The following is a 21,440-nucleotide window of genomic DNA, read 5'->3' on the forward strand; positions in this document are numbered from 1 at the left end:
CCAGTTAATGGCCCACTCCTGCTTTAACGCCATTTTTTTGAAAGTTTAATTTTTATTTTTCTTGCATATGGCTATCTCGAGTTTAAGCATTTTCTAAGTACAAAAGCTTCCACGACCTCTTATTTCTCTTGTCAGTGTATCATGGCTAGCTTGTAAGCACCATGGAATGGGGACACACTCTTGTGTCTGTACAGTGCTGTCTGTCTTTGAAGCATTATGTAAATAAAAATAGCACTAATAACACTGAGGGCAATTTTCAAAACTACGTGGATACTTTAGCCCATAGACTTTCCATGAATACTCAGATAAGTGTACGTGTACTTTCCCTTTAAAAAGGATAAGCACTTTTTTCTTTTGCCGATACTTTTCCCTTCAAAAAGAGCATATTTTGAAAATGTAAAACTGTGCCCACTGTTGCCTCTCCTGTCCTGACCCTGCCTCTGAACTGTCTTACGTTTACACATGTTGTTGATCCCAGTGGTTACTTCTACTCCTATACAGACTGGGCAGTTTTCCAGGGTAAATAGCCATTGGTAAATGGCTTTTGAAAACTGCCCTTTGTATGTTATATACATAAGAAAAGTGATTGCCCACACTTTTTAACGTTAGTAGCTGCCACTTGCTCCTTTGTCCGTCGTCCAAACTCAATTTACCTGACCCTTACCCTATTACCCATTTTCGGTCGTTATCCTCTATAATAGTAATCACGTAGACTCTGTCCTTGCTTTAAAATGGCCACAGCTTTTATTTTAGACATCCCATGATGAATTTATAGGATACCCGAGCCGGCAGTATGCCGCTGCCCGCCGCGTGCACCAAGCAAGGCAGCCTGACGCTATGGGCCTTGTTCCTGAGCAAGGGGGCCATTGCCTTTTAGGCTTCCCGGCGCCAACGGCTACCCCGCCGTCGTGTGATGACACCAGCACCACGTGTAATCCGACTCAACCGGCCCGGGCACCCGCCTGCCCCCTTTCAGCTGCGACAATTCCCCAAACATAGATATACATGAAACTGTGCTTATTAGCATAGATCAACTAACTAGTTGCGTGATCGAACACATTGGGTGGGTGGGTTTTCAGCCTGCTGTGCGATCCAAAAAGGGATCGCTTGGCGCCTGCCGCAGCCCTTTAAGGGACTGCGAGCGTCATCAGAGGACGCCGTCGGCGTCGCACCGTCTCGGGCCTTCTTCCGGGTTGCCAGGTAGGAGGGGTGCTATGGGGATGGGATTTTCGTCAGCCCTCGCCTTCCTATGTCCTCCCCCCCCCTCCCCCTCCGTCCTCTGTCCTAGTCACCTGCATGCCGTCATGGGTGGGCTCCAGGCAATCGGCACGGGCCCACCTTTGTCTCTTTTTAAATGGATATCTTGGTTTTATTCCAAGGAAGAGCTCAGTCTTTCTGTGCACTATAAGACTCTCTCCCTTTTCTGTGTAGCTGAATAGTGGAATGAGTGTGGAATTGGTTTTTAAGAAGTAAGTTGGTGTTAAACTCCCAGATTCTTGAGATGTATGTTTTATTTATTTGTACATTTATATTCTGCAATATTCATTGTTCTGTGCAGAGAACAATTAATAGAACATTCATTAAAAAAAACCCACTTAAAACATTAAAATTAATAAAACAAACACGAGCATCTGCCATATCCCGACCCCTCAATGTAAGCCAAACTGACGAACCCAGTAATCATAAATCCTGGGTCTTATCTTAGATCTAAAGACTCAGGAAGTAAGTTACCAAGTATGGGACCTGCAGTGGAGAGAGAGTCCTGACTCTCGACTCTAAGTGAGCTGCTTTGACTGAAGGAATGTCTAAGATTCTTGCCAGATGGCCAGAAAGGGTGCAGGGATCTGTACACATTTAGTAAAGTGCTGAAAAATGCACTGCTGCTTTACTGCTTAGAGCTTCATGAATTAGAGTTAAAATATCCAATTTGATACAGGCCTGAATCGCAGAGAAATAACAATGGGGGAGATAGGATCCAGTTAGAATTCCAGTTCCCTGTTAATGGGTGAGCAGTCCAATGCATGGATGATAGGAAGCTCAACAGGGCTGTCTTTCCCCTCTGATTCTGCCAAGCCCGTTCCTTGACTGTGGTTTTGCTTGAGAGTAGGTAGGGATAGTGGAAATCTTATTTCATTCATGTGCATCACTAATTAGATGACTAGGCATTTAGCTACTTTAAGAAAGTTACTCCTGCTATTTACCTGCACTTCAAATTTTCTTCACTTTGACATTCAGAGCTTTAGGAAGAAATCCCATTGTGTTAGCACCTCCTGTGGGCATTCACAATGCTTTGTTTTAATTAAATTTTGAAATTCCCATGGCTAGCACCAGTTTTAAGTCAGCTGCTAGGTGCTGGAGGAGGCAGAATTGGCTGCCTGCCCCTCAGGGAGAGAGGGAGGGGAGAAGCTTGCTAGAGCTGGGCTGAGTCATAGCAAGCACTTGGCTCACATCCAGCTGCAGTGCATGCCCTAACCTACTTCCTCCCCCGTCCCTTCTGACCCAGCCCTTAGAGTTGATCCTTCTCCCAAAGTTATGGATCTGACTTGCCGACTCTCCTGCCTACATATGCAGAGTATCTGAATGTAATCCTCCCTGAAGTGTCTGAAGAGCGGAATATAAAATAAATAAAATCAAATGCCAGAAGCTTTTGACTCTGGAGACCTGTTGCGCATATGGGTATTTATTTTATTTTAAAATGCTTATATTCCGCATCCTCCACCACTGTTTGGTGCCGGATTCCAGCAGTGCATTCATAATAAACACCTCACTCACCAATAAAAAGAAATGACACACTAGGTGAAACCTTCAAATTAAATTTACCACTTAACCATACAACTGCACAAATAGGAAGGCTTTCACATTTTTTCTGAAATGTAAGTAGTCTCTCTTCTCGAAACTCGTCAGTTTATTCCACAGCATCCTTGAAAATGTGTCGTGCAGAACATAGTCCCGCAAGGAAGGAATAGCCAACAATTTTTGCCGCTGTGAGTGAAGCAAACATTCTGCAGTATACAACAAAATTAATCTCTCTTTAAAAAGTTAGAATGATAGTCATATAAAATCTTATGTATTCTTACTAGCACCTTGAACTGAACTCTTTGTTGAATTGGAAGCCACTAAATTTAGCACCCATAATAATCCTCGCAGTAGCAATTTTCCCAAGTTGCAAAAATTGTAGCAGTTTCCTGCCTATGTTAGTGTGAATGTTATAATAAGTGCTGTGTTTTAGGATTTTATCTGCATCAAATTATGGATGTTCCCCCTGAAAACAAAAACAAAAAAAACCCGAAATTGAAACCTCCGTGCATGACTCCACATTAAATTAAGGACTATATTCTCACGAGAAAAGTGGCCTGAATGCAAGCGCACACTATGGAATTTAAACAAAAATATTAGACCCATTGAAAAACACAAATACTGCACATACTATCACATTTGTTAAAATTTTTCAAAGCACAGTTTTTGTGTGAACCAATAAAAACAAAATGGCTTGTGGGAAGTACCACAATGGTAGCTTCCTTCATTGCCTGTGCCATTTTACCTTCCACATAGCTTCATATATCCATTGCAAAAAGAGAGGTAGCTCATTAAGGATTTATAGAAAAAGGCAACCAGACCATCAGGTCCTGGAGCTTTCATGGAGGACAAACTGCATGTCATCTGCGTAGACACTACAAAATTATGTCTAAAGAATCTAAAACCTGGCACAATGGCCATCAATCTAAATTAAATTAAACCGGTAACAGTGCTGAACCTTAGGGTACATCATTTTTCATGCAGAGACCTTTTTCCCACTCGGACTTGCTATTTTTTTTTTTACAAATGAACTAAACCATACTGAAACCACTGCCCCCAGTTGCTACTAGTGATGGTAGACTCTGAATTAAAACCTTATGGCATACTGTAGCAAAGACTGACAAAATGTCTAGTTGGACAAGTAAAGCAGCCTTTCCCTTATCCATATAACTTTGTAATATAATGAGCCTTCCTAAACTCGGATTGGAAAGAATCTGAAACATGATCTTCCAAATAATTCTCCAGTTGGACTAATACCCATTTTTGTAATAACTTGCTGAGGGAAGATAGATATAGGGCGGAAATTAGATACGACTTTAGGCGGAAGCAAATGATTTTTCTGCACTGGATGCACCAGAGCCCGCTTTAACCTATCGGAAACACAATTGATTTAGATCTACTAATATCTTGTATGTGGTATCCGTCATCCCCTGAATAATCCAAAAAAGGGCAGGGGTCGAGATGGCAAAACAGTGATCTCATCTGACCTATTAACATTTGGGTTTCTTACCTGATAACTGGTTCATACTGTGCCCAACAAACTGAGGAATCAACTTTCTCGTCATCTGAATCATCTCCAACAGCTGAACAAGACTGACTTTCTATAAAAAAAATAAATAAATAAAAAAACATCTGCTATCTCCTCATGGTACTCTAAAGAATAATCTTTCGCATCTGCTTTGTCTCAGCCTTTTAACTAGATGAGACAATTCCTTAGGCCAATTTATAATTTTTATTTATTTAGTAAAATTCTCCCTTCTTGTTTGACACACGTTGTTCCTATAATCTTTTAAGGCAATGCTATATGTCTCACTATTCTGAGATCGTGTTGGAGCCACAACCTCTCAAGTCTTGGAGTGTGTGACATACCAATCCTCTACCAAATCCAAAACATTCATCACTGTTGGATCAATATTAGAAAATACTGAATTACCTTGGAATTTATCTAGCTCTATGCTTGGCCAAATAATTTTTACCCTTGTGGCTCCTGAGTTATGCTTTGATGCACCCTTTAGGAAAAATATTTTAAAAATGGTCAGCCTATAGACAACTAATTAAAAAAAAAATATATATATATTTGCTTTCACAGTGGGGCGGGTGAAGGAACTAGATACAAATAAAATAAATGGTCCCTGACTTTTATGGTCTGGGTTACTGACACACAGACATAAGGGGAAAAGCTCAGGATGGCTTCTACAGCCAAGTCCCAAAGCAAAGAACATCAAGCAGCACTGTTTAAATTATCAAGAAGGCTCCTCGCCTAGTAAAAATGTTGCTAGCAGTAATTTGAGTTTCACAGTTGCTTAGTTTTGATTGAGCAGCAGTTACTACCCTTAAGAGAAACATTGGGAGTATCCTTCATGGAGCGGCAGTTACAACCATAAGAAGCTTGCTGGGCGGACCTGTCGTCTTCTGCCATCATTACTATGTTACTATGCTAAGTTATTGCCATACTAGGTCACACCAAGGGTCCATCAAGCTCAGCATTCTGTTTCCAACAATGGCCAATCCAAGTCTCATGTCAGGATCCGAAATGGTAGATAGATTCCATGCTGCTTATCTCGGGAGTAAGCAATGGATTCTTGCAATTCTACCTTAATGGTTTATGGATTTTGCTCCAGAAACTTGTCCACATTTTTTCTTTTAAATGCAGCTACACAGGGATCTTTTAAACAGGACCATGGGTCGCAGCAATTTTATAACGAGCACACATACGCGTGCATGTTATAAAATAGCCTAGGCATGCGTGTATGTGTGCCTAATTTTAAGCTTGTGTGCACCCAGCAGCTTAAGTCTGGTTTGAGTTGCATAAGTGAGGGAATTTTATAACAGGTGCACATCCATGCCATGACCAGTTTCATCGGTTCGTCCACCAACTCATCTAGTCTAGAACAGGGTCCTCCAAACCCCCCTGGGTCTTCAGTTTGTACTCCCACCAGTTACCCAAGACTCCTTAACCCCTCACAGATGCCTGGATATAGTTTTATTAAGACTTACACTTCCATAGAAGAAGTAAAGTTACGTAACACTAGACCTCGGCACGTGCCCAGGCGCATAGGTACTTGCGCGCACATATCTTGGTTTTGCTTTGGAATACCCATTCCCTGCCCCCACCATGACCCTTTTTGGGCCAATACGAGATGTGCAGCATGGGCACTTGCACATGCATCCCGGATGCCTTATAAAATTGGGTGGACACGTAAAAGTGCCAGATTTTGGTGTGTGCCTGGCTTTTAAAATTCACTTTTAAGAGCTTTCACCACATCTTCTGGCGATGTATTTCAGAGCTTAACTCTGCATTGAGTAAAAAAACATATTTTATCTTGTTAGTTTTAAATGTACAACCTAGTAACTTCATTGTGTCTCCTAGTCTTTGAACTCTTTGAAAGAGTAAACAGTTCATGTTTACTCATTCCACTCCATTATTTTATTAGACCTCTGTCATATCTCTTCTCAGCAGTCTCCTCTCCAAGCTGAAGAGTCCTAATCTCTTAAGTGTTTTCTCATAGGGAAATCAATCCTTCCACTTTATCATTTTGATCGCTCTTCTCTGTACCTTTTCTAATCTTGCTATATCTTTTCTTGAGATGTGACCAGAACTGCACACAGTACTTAAGTTAAGGTCACACCATGGAGCGATACAGAGGCATTATGATATTCTCTGTTTTCTATTACTTTCCAGATAATTCCTAGCATTCTATTTAATTTCTTGGCTGCTGTTGCATATTGAGCAGAAGATTTCAACATACAATCAACAATGACTCCTAAATCCTTTTTCCTGAATAGTGATTCCTGATGTGGAACCTTGTATTGTGTAGCTGCTGTTTGGGTTACTCTTGCCTAAGTGCATCACTTTGCACTTGTCTACATTAAATTTTATTTGCCTGCCCAGTCTTCCAATTTTGCAAGGTCCTCTTGCAATTTCCCAATCTTCTTGTCATTTAACAACTTTAAATAATTTTGTGTCTTAAGCAAATTTGATCACCACACACGTTGTGGCCTTTTCAAGTAGAGGATGAGGCCCAGAGTGGCCATGGTGAATCCCATTCCACTGTGGCTTGGGGGTAGGGGGTGCCATTAGTTGGGGCAGGGTGGTTTTTGCCCAGGGTGCCATTTGCCCTAAATCCAGCCATGGCCTTACTCTGCTTTCTATCATTTAACCAGTTCCCAATTCACAATAGGACACTGCCCCTATCCCATAATGTTTTAATTTCCAAGAAGTCAGTCATGAGACTGTTAAAAATTTCCGGAAATCTAGATACACTATATCAACTGGCTCACTTTTATCCACGATTATGCCTTCAAAAAATTGTAGAAGATTGGCTAAAACCATGTTGGCTTTATCCCATTAAATTTTGCCTATCTATATGTTCACTAATTTTGTTCTTTATGATAGATTCTATCATTCTGCCTGGCACAGACATCAGATTCACTAGTCTGTAGTCCTGGATCACTCCTGGATCCCTTTTTAAAAATTGGTGTTACTTTTGTAACCCTCCAGTCTTCGGATATCATAGAGGATTTTAATGATAGTTTACAAATTACCAAAAGCAGGTCTGCAATTTCATTTTTCAGTTCTTTCAACACTCTGGGATGTATACCATCTGGTCCAGGTGATTTGCTACTCTAGTATGTCAGTTTGCCCTTTTACATCTTCTAGGTTCACTGAGATTTATTTCAGTTCCTCTCAGTCATACCTTTTAAATATAACTTGTGGCATGGTATCTGCCTTACATCTTCCTCAGTGAAGACCGAAGCAAAGAATTCATGTAGTCTCTTTACTATGGCCTAGTAACCATCAGCTGATTTGAGTGTCTTCTGACACAACAAAAGGTCAAGTGTATGCTCCAATCGATGCATGGTAACATCAACTGAATTAGTCCCACTGCCTCCATTACTGCCAAAACTCCCTTGCAAGCTGGGAATTATCACAATCCACATGTAAATTTAAAATCTCATATGATAACTAAATTGTCATACCTCAATTGTAACAAAACAAATGTCTCAGCAAGCTGTAAAATCTGAATAATAATCAGCCCATAGAAACATATAGAAACATAGAAATGACAGCAGAAGAAGACCAAACAGCCCATCCAGTCTGCCCAGCAAGCTTTCACACACTTTTTTTTTTCTCATACTTATCTGTTACTCTTGGCTCTTAGTAACCTTTTTGTTCTATTTCCCTTCCACCCCCACCATTAATGTAGAGAGCAGTGTTGGAACTGCATCTAAGTGAATATCTAGCTTAATTAGTTAGGGGTAGTAATTGCCGCAATAATCAAGCTACACCCATGCTTATTTGTTTACCCAGACTATGTAATTCAGTCCTTGTTGGTTGTTGTCTGTGTGTGTGTGTGTGTGTGTGTGTGTGTGTGTGTGTGTGTGTATATATATATATCAACAAGCGTAAGAACTTTGAACACTCTTGTTAAACATCGAAATTTTGTAAACCAGGTGGATGATATATCAAGCCAGACTTGTCCATTCAGCAAACTTAGCTGTAAGCATCTCAATTTCTAAATTATGCTCAAATGATGATCTTGTATTTAGGATTTTAAAAAATATATAAGCATTCCGCCCCCCCCCCCCCCCAACCCATTTGTCCTTCTGAGCTTTGACCCTCATAAGTATATATTGGGGAGCCTAACTGATTTAACAAAACTGAATCAGTAACTATATGCCGTGACTCAGTGATGAACAGTATATCAAGAGCCTGGGTCACAATAATCCTCCTTATCCCTCACTGACCTAACATTCATATATCCTGCATATATTTTGGTTTTTGTTAAGCCCTCATTCAAAAAACTTAGCTTATTCTTACAGGAAGGATATATTAGGCAACACTCAGCACTACCCTTAATAATCCACCCTACAGATCTTCTAAGGCCTTGATACTGACCTTGACCTATAATAGAAAACACAAAATTTGTTCATTTCCTAGGTAAGCTTACAAATTCATGATAAAATGTGACATCCAATTTAATATAAAAAAACCCAGCTTAAACAATTAAAAAAAACCCCAAAACAAAAAAAAACTTACTGCACCAGTATCACACATTCTTCTCTCCACTTCTAAGCAACATCTTTTGTTGATATAAACCAATATGATGTGACTACTAATATCGGTATAGAAAAGCGGCTAAATAAATAAACAAACAGTAGTCACCAAATTTTCTTTAAAACATCAGAAGATCATTTCACACAAAATAAAATAAGTTTTAAACTGAAAAGATTTCCTATCCCACTTGGGCACACAAAGGGGGCAGGTGCTCTAGTGTGGACCCTTAGGTAAGGGCCATCTGCAGGCAGGCCTTTAATAGAGGCAGGAGGCGGAGCATGTTGATGCCACTAGCCAGGGGGTGGGCCCACTTGATATGATCAGTGGTGAAACAAGAACCAAAGGGACAGTGAGAGGTATGGCCCTGCATGAGATTTACACCTTCTCCCCCAGTTTATCAGGGACCAGCTAAAGCGAACTGCAACACTTTCAAAGGCTCCGGTCCCTTTCTCATCTGATCCCATTTCAGGGCACCCTGCCCTTCAGAAAGAAAAGACTTTTCCCATGGGCTTCTGTCGGCTTCTCCGAGATAATTTGCATTACTGCCCTGCATACCTTGCAGCGCCTCTTCGGCTTCTATGGGTTGGCGATCTGAATCAGCTGAGCGCAACAGTGGCCCTTGTTTGTTTCTTCTGAATGGCTCTTGCTTATCTCTTAGGATTGACAGACCCATTTTCAACTGCTGCTTCCATGGAATCCTTCTCCATTTCAGCCTTCAAAGTTCTCATTTGTATATTTACTTTTACCACCAAGAACTGTACCTGCAGTGGCCCTCCTACTCATTGGCCGGTGATGGCCAGGTTTGGGCCCGATACTCCAGTGCCATTCATTTTCAGAGATGTTTATTCAGCAAGTGAGTTGTTACACATTACTTAGAGGATTCTGATGACCATGGCCCCTTTCCTACTTATCTATATCAACCAACACCTTTTCTGAGGTCTGAGCATTGGCATTGAGTGCCTTAACTTGGCATTCTGTTCATTCCGCAGTACCAGTTCTGCTTATCAAAAGTGGTCCACTAGGCATTCACATTCCATGCCCATCTCTATGCCAGTGAGCCAGGCATCTTAGCCATTTAAAGCTTGAGAAAGATTGAGATTGTTTCAGACCCTAAGACTTCTAATCATTTGCTTTACCAGATAAAACTGGGCAGCCAGAGTGACAGCTATCCTGAAGGAAACTTCAGAGGGAACTAAATACTAGATGTTTTAATTAGTCTTTTGCCCCATACCCAATCAGATGACTGGTTTGCATATCAGGACCACCATGGATCTCCACCAGAGTCTCGTCTGGCTTCACCCTGCGCAGGGATCGTTCACCATCTTTCGGGTCTTGTCTTGTGCACACTCATGCTCCTTCTTCCTGAAGGGACAGGCGAGATGGGCCAGTGGTCCACTCACTGATGGATGGGGCAGGATCCCACCTCATTTGGCATAAGCCAGTTTTCACCTTCATTGCACCATGGAGCTTTGGGAAGCCCTCCCAACTAGTACACAGGTTAGACTCCTTGGTCCATGTTTCAGAATGGGTCAGATGAATCACTGACATTACTGAGAATCCCTAGTGCCCTCCCTACCCAGCAGTATGAAGTGGTCAGGCTGCATTGAAAAAGGTTCATACCAGCAGTGGAGCGCCCTGTCCCCTTTATCCTCGCCTCCTCATGAGGGGATGGGGAGTCCAGAAGAGGGCACAGTGACCATTATTTCCTTTGGCCCCCAAGGAAATGGTAACATGGTTGCCAGGGGGCTATAACACATGCCACCAGTTGCAGGAAATGTTCTCTGAGGGAGTCGAGGCCATGTAACCTTCAAATATCTTCAGTGGAATACCAGGAGTCGTCATTTCCCATAGAATGAAAAGCTCAAGGACAAGGAGTCTTCATATGAAGATGGAAGGGGGAGGGAGGTTCAGAAGAAATGTGAAAAGATACTTTTTCATTGAGAGGGTGGTGGACACCTGGAGCAGACTTGAATGGAGATAAGCACTAAAACAGTGGCAGAATTCAAGCATGCATAAGAGACACCGAGAAGCTTATAATCAAACACCCTATGGAGAGTGCAGAGCCGTGGGTCAGAGTTTCTCTTTGACAGTGTAACTGGTGTGTAGATTGTGGTATGATGTTCCCACATATGTTTGCACATGCATGGAGCAGGCACTAACAGACTCTGGAATTTGTTGCCAGGGGATGTGGTTAGTGCAGTTAGTGTAGCTGGGTTTAAAAAAGGTTTGGATAAGTTCTTGGAGGAGAAGTCCATTACCTGCTATTAATCAAGTTTACTTAGGGAATAGCCACTGCTATTAATTGCATCAGTAGCATGGGATCTTCTTGGTGTTTGGGAACTTGCCAGGTTCTTATGGCCTGGATTGGCCACTGTTGGAAACAGGATGCTGGGCTTGATGGACCCTTGGTCTGACCCAGTATGGCATGTTCTTATGTTCTTAACACGCGTGCTGGAAATGACGCATGGAGACTGATTGTACAATCTCTGTATGTAATTTACTTACCCTGAATTAACTCCGCCCATGATTTCAGACAGAAATGTGTGTGTGTGTGTGTGTATATATATATGTGTGTGTGTGTGTATATGTGTGTGTGTGTGTGTATATGTGTGTGTGTGTGTGTGTATGTGTGTGTGTGTGTGTGTGTATATATATGTGTGTGTGTGTGTATATATATGTGTGTGTGTGTGTATATATATGTGTGTGTGTGTGTATATATGTGTGTGTGTGTGTATATATGTGTGTGTGTGTGTATGTGTGTGTGTGTGTGTATGTGTGTGTGTGTGTGTATGTGTGTGTGTGTGTGTATGTGTGTGTGTGTGTGTATATGTGTGTGTGTGTGTATATGTGTGTGTGTATGTGTGTGTGTGTGTGTGTTGTAAATGCATCCATACTTTAACCTGCAGGGCGGCAGGTGGGGACATTTACTTACAATTCTCGCTCTACTTTTCAATCATTAAACTCACCTTCATTCTTTTAACACTCCTATTCTTGATTTTCTTTCCAGTATGTATGCTTATATTCTAATTTCTATAAAATTGTTAATGCTGTAACTTATTTTTTCTTTGTTTTTAATATTTTACCGGTAATTTATTTTTTTCATTTTTTAATCTTTGTAAACTGCTTAGACCTATTTTTTGTATAGGCAGTATAAAAATAATTTTAAATAAATAGGTACATAAATGTTTTAATTATTGCTCCAAAGGGACATTAGTGGCACAGGGATGGAGGAAGACCTATGACAGCACTAGGCAGGCTGGATGGGCTTAATGTTTTCTGTTTTTACTTAAAGGAAACACCGTTGGATTTATTACTACTTTTATGAATCTCTTAGACTTGAAACATTTTCCTGATCTTGTAGTTTGCTATTGCTGGGTGTCTTCATTTTTTTTTTTTTGTTCTCTACCCAAATGAAATCAGCAGGATGTGGCCTCCGGTTCTCTTGGCTGCTTCATTATAACTGAGGACAGGGGGCAGGTCTAAGGGGAGAACTGAGCAGAGGACTGGAACTTGAATGGCCGTTGATCAACATAATAGCTTCTAGAGAGAATTCTTTTAATGTGATTTATGTCTACACCTTTATTTTTCTCAAATTAAAGAAATATTTTGGTTTTGTTTTTTTTTTTTTAAGGTGAAAGAGAATAAAGAGAAGGAGAAGCTGGAGAGGAGGTTGCTGGAAGAACTTTTCAAAATGTTCATGGATTCAGAGTCCTTCTACTACAGTTTGACTTATGACCTAACTAACTCTGTCCAGAGACAGAGCACCAGTGTGAAAAACAGTGTACCACTGTGGCAGAGGGTAAGTGATGCGCTGAGGCTTGACAGCACTCAGATTCAATGTCATACCATTTTATTAGCTTTCATAGTATACAAAACTATAAAGCCAGATAGAAGTGTAAATAACACACACAGAGAGAATAACATATATGGTATTTATCTGTCCCTTCCATGACATTGTATTCACTTTTCATAGGGTGGTGATATTAAATACTTAAGACAGTTTTTTTTTTTAACCTACTTTCCTAAGGGATCATTATGTGTGTAATTTTGTGTACGTTCTTAATGACTTTGTGTCCTATCCTCACCAAATTTTCAGGACATGTCCTGAGGGACAAGAGGCCTCTGATTAGGGTGTCTTTTTCAGATTTATGCATATCCATGGATGCGCACATAGGAATGTTCCAGAAAGTAGGCTCCTTTAAGTCTGGGAGGAACTTATTTAGGTTTATAGCTATTGTTTTTGACCCTAGTCATGCGGATTACTAATTCTTTTTATCCTCCATGGTGTTGACCCCTTGGTGGGCATTTGCCACCTTCACATTAATTAAACTGGTTACAGTGCATCTGTAGCTATAGCTTGAAATATAACATTCCAGGAACTTTAGCCTTGATTTTTCAATGACAAATTCCCAAGACATGTAGCTGGATTTATGTTAGGTGTGACTGTGAATAGGTGCTGGAGAAAGATTGCAGTGGAATATGAAGATAAATGCATGAAATGGCTATCCTGTGCTCCAGATCAGCAGATCATAACCAGTGAGGTTCACATACTTATGCACTGTACGCTCTGGAGGTAAAAATTTAAAACACGCGTGTGTGCTTTCTACACAGGTGGATGACAGATTCTTTTGGAACAAGCACATGATTCAAGATGTCATCAGTTTAAATGTGAGTCCTGGTGCTCTTGGGTTCCTTTCTGCAAATGATTTCTGTTTTTAGTCCTTCCCCTGAACCCTGCAACTGCACTAAGTAGGATCTGGGTGATGTGCAAAGGGTGTTCTGAGATGTAAGTTTCTGGTTTGGGTGATGGATTAAGGAAAAACTTATACTTATCTATGTTTGGGCAATTTTTTATAATTCATAGGGAAGACAAAGCACCTTGCTGAATTTTAGCCAGTTATATGCCACAGATAAAAGAAAAGAAAGTTATTCCCTTTCTCCAAGAAGATTTAAATCCTTGGATAATTTTAAGACTACATAAGTGCAAAGTCTGTGGGTACTTTTTACCCAGTGAGTCTGAGCTGATTTTTAAAGTTAAAAGCGTGTCCATATTTTCACTCTAAAAATTACCTCAGGAAAAGTTTGTGCACACATTTATATCTGCTGAATGATTTTATGGCAGGAAGCTAAGATATCAATAGTTTTAAATGAAAATAATTAGTGCAGATACTTTTTGTGGCAAAAACTACATGCATACTTTTAAAAATGTAAACAAATGCCCATAGTTGTGGGGGCCTTTCCCCTACAGTGAGTTTGTTCATTGAGGCTCTGTGCCTGTACTTCTACCCTCATACAGGGCTGATGCAAAAAAAAAGTTGAGCTGAAAGCAGGTGCTCTGTTCAGCGCCCGCTTTCCTAACGTGCCCCCAGGCACCTCTCCTGGGGGCACGATGCAATATTTAAATTAGGGCTCATGCTGTCGAGGAGGCACTAGGGGCGATTGCGCACCCCTAGCGCCTCCTTGACAGCGTGTGCCAGAGAGAGGTCCGCTGTCAATGGCTGAATTTATCAGCATCCTATTTTTCTAACCAGCGCACATGCAGGGGTTAGGAAAATGGACGCTGATAAATTCAACGTCCATTCTCCCAACTTGACTACCGGCACCAGAAGGAGTGTATAAATCAATATTAAAGTGTCGGGCACTTAATATTAATTTCCTAGCGTGTAGCAGATGGACTCAAAACAAGTGGGTATAGTGTGCTCGTGCTAGCAGTTGGAGACGGATCTGACGTCAGCACGGGTACATATACCCCCGCAGGAAGTGCCGCAAATCAATAATTTCAGTCTCCAAAGCAGTTTGGAGCTACCTCATGTTCGCTGAGCGTGTTTCCAAATTCTAACGACTAAATTCCTAGAAGAATCCTACCTGAAGGCAAGCCCTGCACTCCTGTGGTGATGCCAGGCGCTCACCCAGTTGAGTTTCCCGAGCTGACTTCCATGGTCCCTCGGAGGTAAGAGCCTCGGTCCGGTGGCCGGTTCGCGGCAGGGACCTAGCCCCCGAGTGAGAAGGGCTCGGGCGCGGCCTGGAGGCAGCCTCGGTCCCGGCGTGGACTTGGCCCCCGAGCGAGACGGGTTCAGGAGCGGCCTAGAGGCAGTGGGTGCACTTCCTTATGCGCGGCGGTGTAGGTAATTATCCCCCCCCCCCCCCACAGCCGGAGACCGCCCGGGTTGCAGCCGGGAAGAGCTGAAGACAACCTAGTATTGGAATTTTTGGCGGGATCAGCCTTCAGGCCCCTTCGAGGCCTGTCCCTCCGTTTGTTAACCTTGAAGATGGTGTTCTTGCTGGCTGTATGTTCAGCACACCGCATCTCAGAGCTACAAGCACTATCCTGTCGTGATCCATTTCTCAGAATCACTCCAGAGGCTATCCATCTTCACACAGTTCCATCCTTTTTACCCAAAGTAGTCTCACACTTTCACCTCAACCAAACCATATCCTTGCCTACCACGGAAGGTTTGAAGAAGTCGGAGGAAGGTCGAATGCTACGCCATCTCGACATCGGCAGACTGCTGTCCAGATACCTGGAAATGTTAGAAGCAGTATGAAAGACGGACCACCTGTTCGTCCTGCACAGCGGGAAGAAGCAAGGGGAAGCGGCCTCACGGCCAACCATCGCCCGCTGGATTAAAGAAGTTATCAAGGCAGCCTACATAGAGGCGGAAAAACCACCACTTCTACGGGTCAAGGTTCACTCTACCAGAGCACAATCGGCCTCTTGGGCAGAAGCTAAGCTGCTGTCGCCAGCAGAGATATGCAAAGCGGCAACGTGGTCCTCCCTCCATACCTTCTCCAGATTCTACCGTCTGGACGTCCAGGCCAGGGAGGACACAGCATTTGCGAGGGCAATCCTGAACGGACCTCGGGCAGCCTCCCGCCCAGTCCGGGAGTAGCTTTTGTACAACCCACTTGTTTTGAGTCCATCTGCTACACGCTAGGAAATGTAGAGATTACTTACCTGATAATCTCCTTTTCCTTAGTGTATGCAGATGGACTCAGCATCCTGCCCGGCTGCCGTTATACATGGGGATTCACCGACTCACGGTAAGCCATGTTTTCTTATAATAGGCCATCCACCCTGCCGGGTGTCGACGCCTTCCGGCTGAGAACACTGGCGGTCTCTAGCTACCATCAATCGGTCAGGGTAATCCTGTTCATTAATCGATCGGTCAGCTACAGCTTTTGCAAGGAAGATTACTGATTTGCGGCACTTCCTGCGGGGGTATATGTACCCGTGCTGACGTCAGATCCGTCTTCAACTGCTAGCACGGGCACACTACACCCACTTGTTTTGAGTCCATCTGCATACACTAAGGAAAACGAGATTATCAGGTAAGTAATCTCAACATTTATTCACTCCTTCACTTATTGCCCATTGGTCCCTTCACTGTCACATGTCAATGAAAGGACCAATCTCCTTTCAGAAGGCTGTCCTGAAAGGGGATTGGTCCTTTCCACTGACAAATGTCAGTGACAAGGACCAATGGGCAATAAGTGAAGGAGTGAATAAATTAATATTAAGTGCCTGACACTTTAATATTGATTTATACACTCCTTCTGGTGCCGGTAGTCAGGTTGGGAGAATGGACGCTGAATTTATCAACGTCCACTTTCCTGAACCCCTGGCACATGCAGGAGTTAGGAGACAGACGCTTGTCAACTTTTCAGAAAGCACTGTTTTACCCATGGAAATGAATTAAAGTTACCCTCTTGGCATCTCATCAGTGGATTTGAGACAAGTCTTAGTGGGTACTCATTCACTTTGTGTACTATTGAGCTGTGGAGTATGGTGCCAGAGGATGAGATCAGGATAACCAGCATAGCAGGGTTTAGGGGAGATTTGGACAACTTCCTGGAGGAAGAGTCCATCATACATTAGCAAGGTTGGCTAAAGAAAACTGTTGCTGTCCCTGGAAGTGAGCTGGATCTACTTTGAGATCTTCAGATGCTTGTGGCCTGCATTGGCCACTGTTGGAGGCAGGGTACTGGGCTCAATGGACATTGGTCTGAGCCAGCTTGGCAATTCTCATAGTCTTATGAATTTCTAGTGAAAGCATTAACTTTCAAGAACTCATTCTGATTAAATTTGCAGAGTGCACTAAGCCCCGCCACTTAATTGATGAGGGTGGCTGGAATGTTTGATTTTGAGGTTTTTATTTGAAAATGGATACCTTTTTGCCACCTCATTTCCCTGCAGGAGTACGCTTAAAACTAGAACAATTTGCTTCCAAGACCAGGGTCTTTGCCCTTCTTTTGTAGCAGATTTTAGATTCAGTGCAGGCTCATGGATTGGCTGCTGTTGGAGACATGATACTGGGCTTGATGGACCTTGGTCTAACCTAGTATAGCATTTCTTGTTCTTAGCCAGGGCACAAGCCAGCCAACTGAGGCTTCACAAATGGCAGGCCTAAATCTAGCTGGCCCAATTTTCAGCCATAAACTGTTGCAACTGAAAATGTGCTTTAGATGACTGGTTAAATGTTACCCAGCAATCTTATGCACGTGCAGAAATTTACCTTTCACTAATTCAGTTTTACTTCCAGAACCTTTTGATCTAGTATTAATGACAGACCAAATTATTTTTCATGCCTGCTTTGTTTAAGCAATTTTTAGTGGCAACCAATAAGAGCATGTACAACATGTATAACATAGTAAGGTAATTGACACACTGAAAAATCCAGTAGGCAATAGTACAGAAAAGTTATACATGAAATGCAAACTGTAACAAAAGGTCACCATCATTTTGACAATATAGAGGAGAAAAAATCCTTACCCATCCCTCCTTCCCACCCCCCCACATGGTCATAGTCGCTGCTATCTTGAAGTAAGGAAGCCAGTAGTACCTCATCAGAAATTACACCATGCCTGTTTTTTTGAAGCCTGTAAGGGATGTAACTTCCCCTCCCACTCGCTCAGGTGCATTTCCCTCTTTCCATTCCATTAGTCTCATGTCCCCACCTCCTCTTCTTGCACAACTGCCACAATCCTGCCAGACCTATGGCCTTCGCTTACATGCTTCTGGTGAGGCTGACCCTGCCTACCCCTGACTTGTCAAGTTCCCTCCATCCAAAATGGTAGCGGTCTATAAAGATACATTGACACACACAGTACTGATAGCTGTCAGCATAGGCACCATTGTTTGTTATATGCATTCCTCTTCCTCTTGTAGCTCCTCAGGAATGGATGAAGTCCAGCTGTTCGGGAACTGGAGTGGTATTCTCAGAGATCTCAGGCGAAGGATTTATAAAGGTTAATTGCAGCAACTCCAAGGCTGCCCTGCTTTCTTCTCGGCGCTTCCCTAGCCATGGATGTATTTGGATGCATAGATCTATGAAGTCATCCATGCTCACAAACAGATCTGCTTGCTGCAGCTCATCTTTATCATCCCTTAGATCTTTGCCAAATAATTGATAGCATCTCTGTCATTCGTCTGGTCTGATCTTGAGTGAAATGTATAACTGCAGGTTTTAGCATGCTCAGTGCATCTAAATGGTTTAGGGGTCTGTGAGTGTGTAGGTGTGTGAGGTCATCTTTGACATTCATCTGACATGGCTGCAAACAGGACTCGAAGTCACAGAAGAGCTGCTCAGAGACTTTGAGGAAGAACTTAAATACAAAAAATCTGTAATTGATACTTGGTGTGTTAGGATTTTTCTTCTTTAGATACTGACACATGTTAAGCACCAAATATGCTTAAGGTGATTCTCCACGGACACAAGGACACCATACCAGAATTTATAGAAACAAATATCAATTTTTTATTATATAAGCAATACAGGTACCCTTGGGAGGTACAGAGTCTAGATGCTCAGGAGAAGCACTACTCAGTCTCTCTCCCTGTACATTAGTGAAGTCTTCTTTTTATAGATAACATAGTCTCAATCCCTAAATTGCATGAACCTATAGAAGTATCATGTACACAGTTTCTCATGTCAAAACAAGATGAATTAGACCTATACTACCCTGATCCCCCTTCCAAATTGGGACCCACTTGCCTGATGATCACATCAATCTTCCGTCAGTCCTTTGTCCTGTCATTTTCTTCACCCCCAGAGAGATCTCCAAGACTTAAATTCTTTATTTATATGATTTACAGAATAAATTCCAATTATTCAAATCATTGGAAAGCATTGAAAACAAAAGTCAATACATATAAAGAAAACAAAATATCTCACAGTCAATTATTTTCATCTTTCCCCCATTATCATATTTAACTATTTTAAGCGGTAATATTGTGAGATCTAAGATATAAAAGGAACAATATCTATACAGTTATTTAGAAATCAAAGTATTAGGGAGGATACTTAGAAACATAGAAATGACGGCAGAAGAAGACCAAATGGCCCATCCAGTCTGCCCAGCAAGCTTTCGCACTCTTTTTTTTTTTTTTCCTCATACTTATCTGTTACTCTTGGCCCTTAGTAGCCTTTTGGTTCTATTTCCCTTCCACCCCCGCCATTAATGTAGAGAGCAGTGTTGGAACTGCATCTAAGTGAATATCTAGCTTAATTAGTTTAGGGGTAATAACCGCCGCAATAAGCAAGCTACATCCATGCTTATTTGTTTACCCAGAGTATGTAATTCAGTCCTTGCTGGTTGATGTCTGTATATAGATCCACTTTTCTTCATTCCCCCCTGCCATTGAAGCTGAGAGCTATGCTGGATATGCATTGAAAGTGAAGTATCAGGCTTATTTGGTTTGGGGTAGTAACCGTGGAAACAAGCAAGCTACTCCCTGCTTTTTTTGTGAATGGAAATCCTTTTTTCCACATTACGTCTTGCCGTTGAAGCTTAGAGCAATGTTGGAGTCGCATTAACCGTGTGTATCTTTATTGAATAAGGGTATTATCTCCAGGTAGGAAGATAATAATAAGGGTATTATCTCCAAGTAGGGAGATAATACGTCATTCCCGCGAGCCACCCACTCTTCATTCACATCCTCTAGACTTTATGGATCCACAGTGTTTATCCCACGCCTCTTTGAAGTCCTTCGCAGTTCTGGTCTTCACCACTTCTTCCGGAAGGGCATTCCAGGCATCCACCACCCTTTCCGTGAAGAAATACTTCCTGACATTGGTTCTGAATCTTCCTCCCTGGAGTTTTAAATCGTGACCCCTGGTTCTGCTGATTTTTTTCCGACGGAAAAGGTTTGTTAACTTTGGATCATTAAAACCTTTCAAGTATCTGAAAGTCTGTATCATATGTCCCCTGCTCCTTTCCTCCAGGGTGTACATATTTTAGATTCTTCAATCTCTCCTCATAAGTCATTTGAAGAAGACCATCCATCTTTTTGGTCGCCCTTCTCTGGACCGCCTCCATCCTGTCTCTGTCCCTTCAGAGATATGGTCTCCAGAACTGAGCACAGTACTCCAGGTGAGGCCTCACCAAGGACCTGTACAAGGGGATAATCACTTCCCTTTTCTTACTCGATATTCCTCTCTCTGTGCAGCCCAGCATTCTTCTGGCTTTAGCTATCGCCTTGTCACATTGTTTCGACAACTTCAGATCGTTAGACACTATCACCCCAAGGTCTCTCTCCTGCTCCGTGCACATCAGCCCTTCACCCTCCATCGAATACAGCTCTTTCGGAATTCCACACCCCATATGCATGACTTTGCACTTCTTGACATTGAATCTCAGCTGCCATATCTTCGACCACTCTTCCAGCTTCCTTAAATCCCTTCTCTTTCTCTCCACTCCTTCTGGCGTGTCCACTCTATTGCAGATCTTAGTGTCATCCGCAAACAGACAAACCTTACCTTCTAACTCATCCGCTATGTTGCTCACATACAGGTCGATCCAGTAAAGTTCAGTTGAAGATTTCTCGTCTGTAACGAGCTCGCTGCGCACAATTCGGACGCGTAAGGCAAACCAGCGATACAGTCTCCAGTTTTGCGCGTCCGTAGCGCTTCTTAAAACAGACGCGTAACCCTTCCCGCACCCGGCATGTAAATGAACGAATTAGCTGTATAATGAAGGAATTAGCTATTCCCCTCCGATACCGTAACGGGCACTCAGGTTCTCTCATTAGTAACGCACTGTTTTGCCGCGGCCATAACGTGTTAGTTTACCGCCTCCCCCTAGTAGGAGTTAGGACTGTGAGTCTAGTAACAAATCCATCGACACCGCTTAAGATACTCAAAAACAATAAAACACAATTTAAAAAAAAAGCGATACAGAGATGATCGAGAAAATGTAATGATGTGGGACACATAAAACCTGTCAGAAGAAAAAATAAAAATTTTTAAATACCTGTCGCAGGGCCGCGTGGTTCCAGGCGGCCGGCGGCGGCGGGAGCCGGGTGGTCGCGTGTTAAATCTAGGCCGCGGGCGGTGGGCGCCTGTTCCAGGCAGCGGCGGCGGGGGGACACGTGTTAGTTCGAGACGGCCGGCAGGCGGCGGGTGGTCGCGTGTTAAATCTAGGCCGGGTCCGCACAGGCGCGCATTTATTCACTGCCGGTGGGGGCTGCCGGAGGCAGCCCCCACCGGCAGTGAATGAATGCGCGCCTGTGTGACCCCTGCGATTCGGCGCTCACGGCGTGACGTCACGGCATGTGACTGCCTTGAGCGCCGAATCGCAGGGGTCGCAC

The 21,440-nt window shown here is 42.7% G+C and overlaps 1 protein-coding gene across 2 annotated transcripts in view; it reads left to right on the forward strand.

Annotated features, from left to right (window-relative positions):
* LOC115096038 (phosphatidylinositide phosphatase SAC2-like) overlaps nt 1-21,440 on the forward strand; it is a 172,341-nt gene that overhangs the window by 131,042 nt on the left and 19,859 nt on the right. For both annotated transcript variants that reach the window (XR_003857945.1, XM_029610525.1), the window contains exons 5-6: nt 12,486-12,653; nt 13,466-13,522. Coding sequence is in view for 1 of the 2 variants with exons in the window: in XM_029610525.1 (XP_029466385.1) it covers nt 12,486-12,653; nt 13,466-13,522 (225 nt within the window). In the remaining variant the exon portion in view is untranslated. The remainder of the gene's footprint in view (nt 1-12,485; nt 12,654-13,465; nt 13,523-21,440) is intronic.

This window comes from Rhinatrema bivittatum, chromosome 7 (genome assembly GCF_901001135.1).
Source record: "Rhinatrema bivittatum chromosome 7, aRhiBiv1.1, whole genome shotgun sequence".
NCBI classification, from domain to species: Eukaryota; Metazoa; Chordata; class Amphibia; order Gymnophiona; family Rhinatrematidae; genus Rhinatrema; species Rhinatrema bivittatum.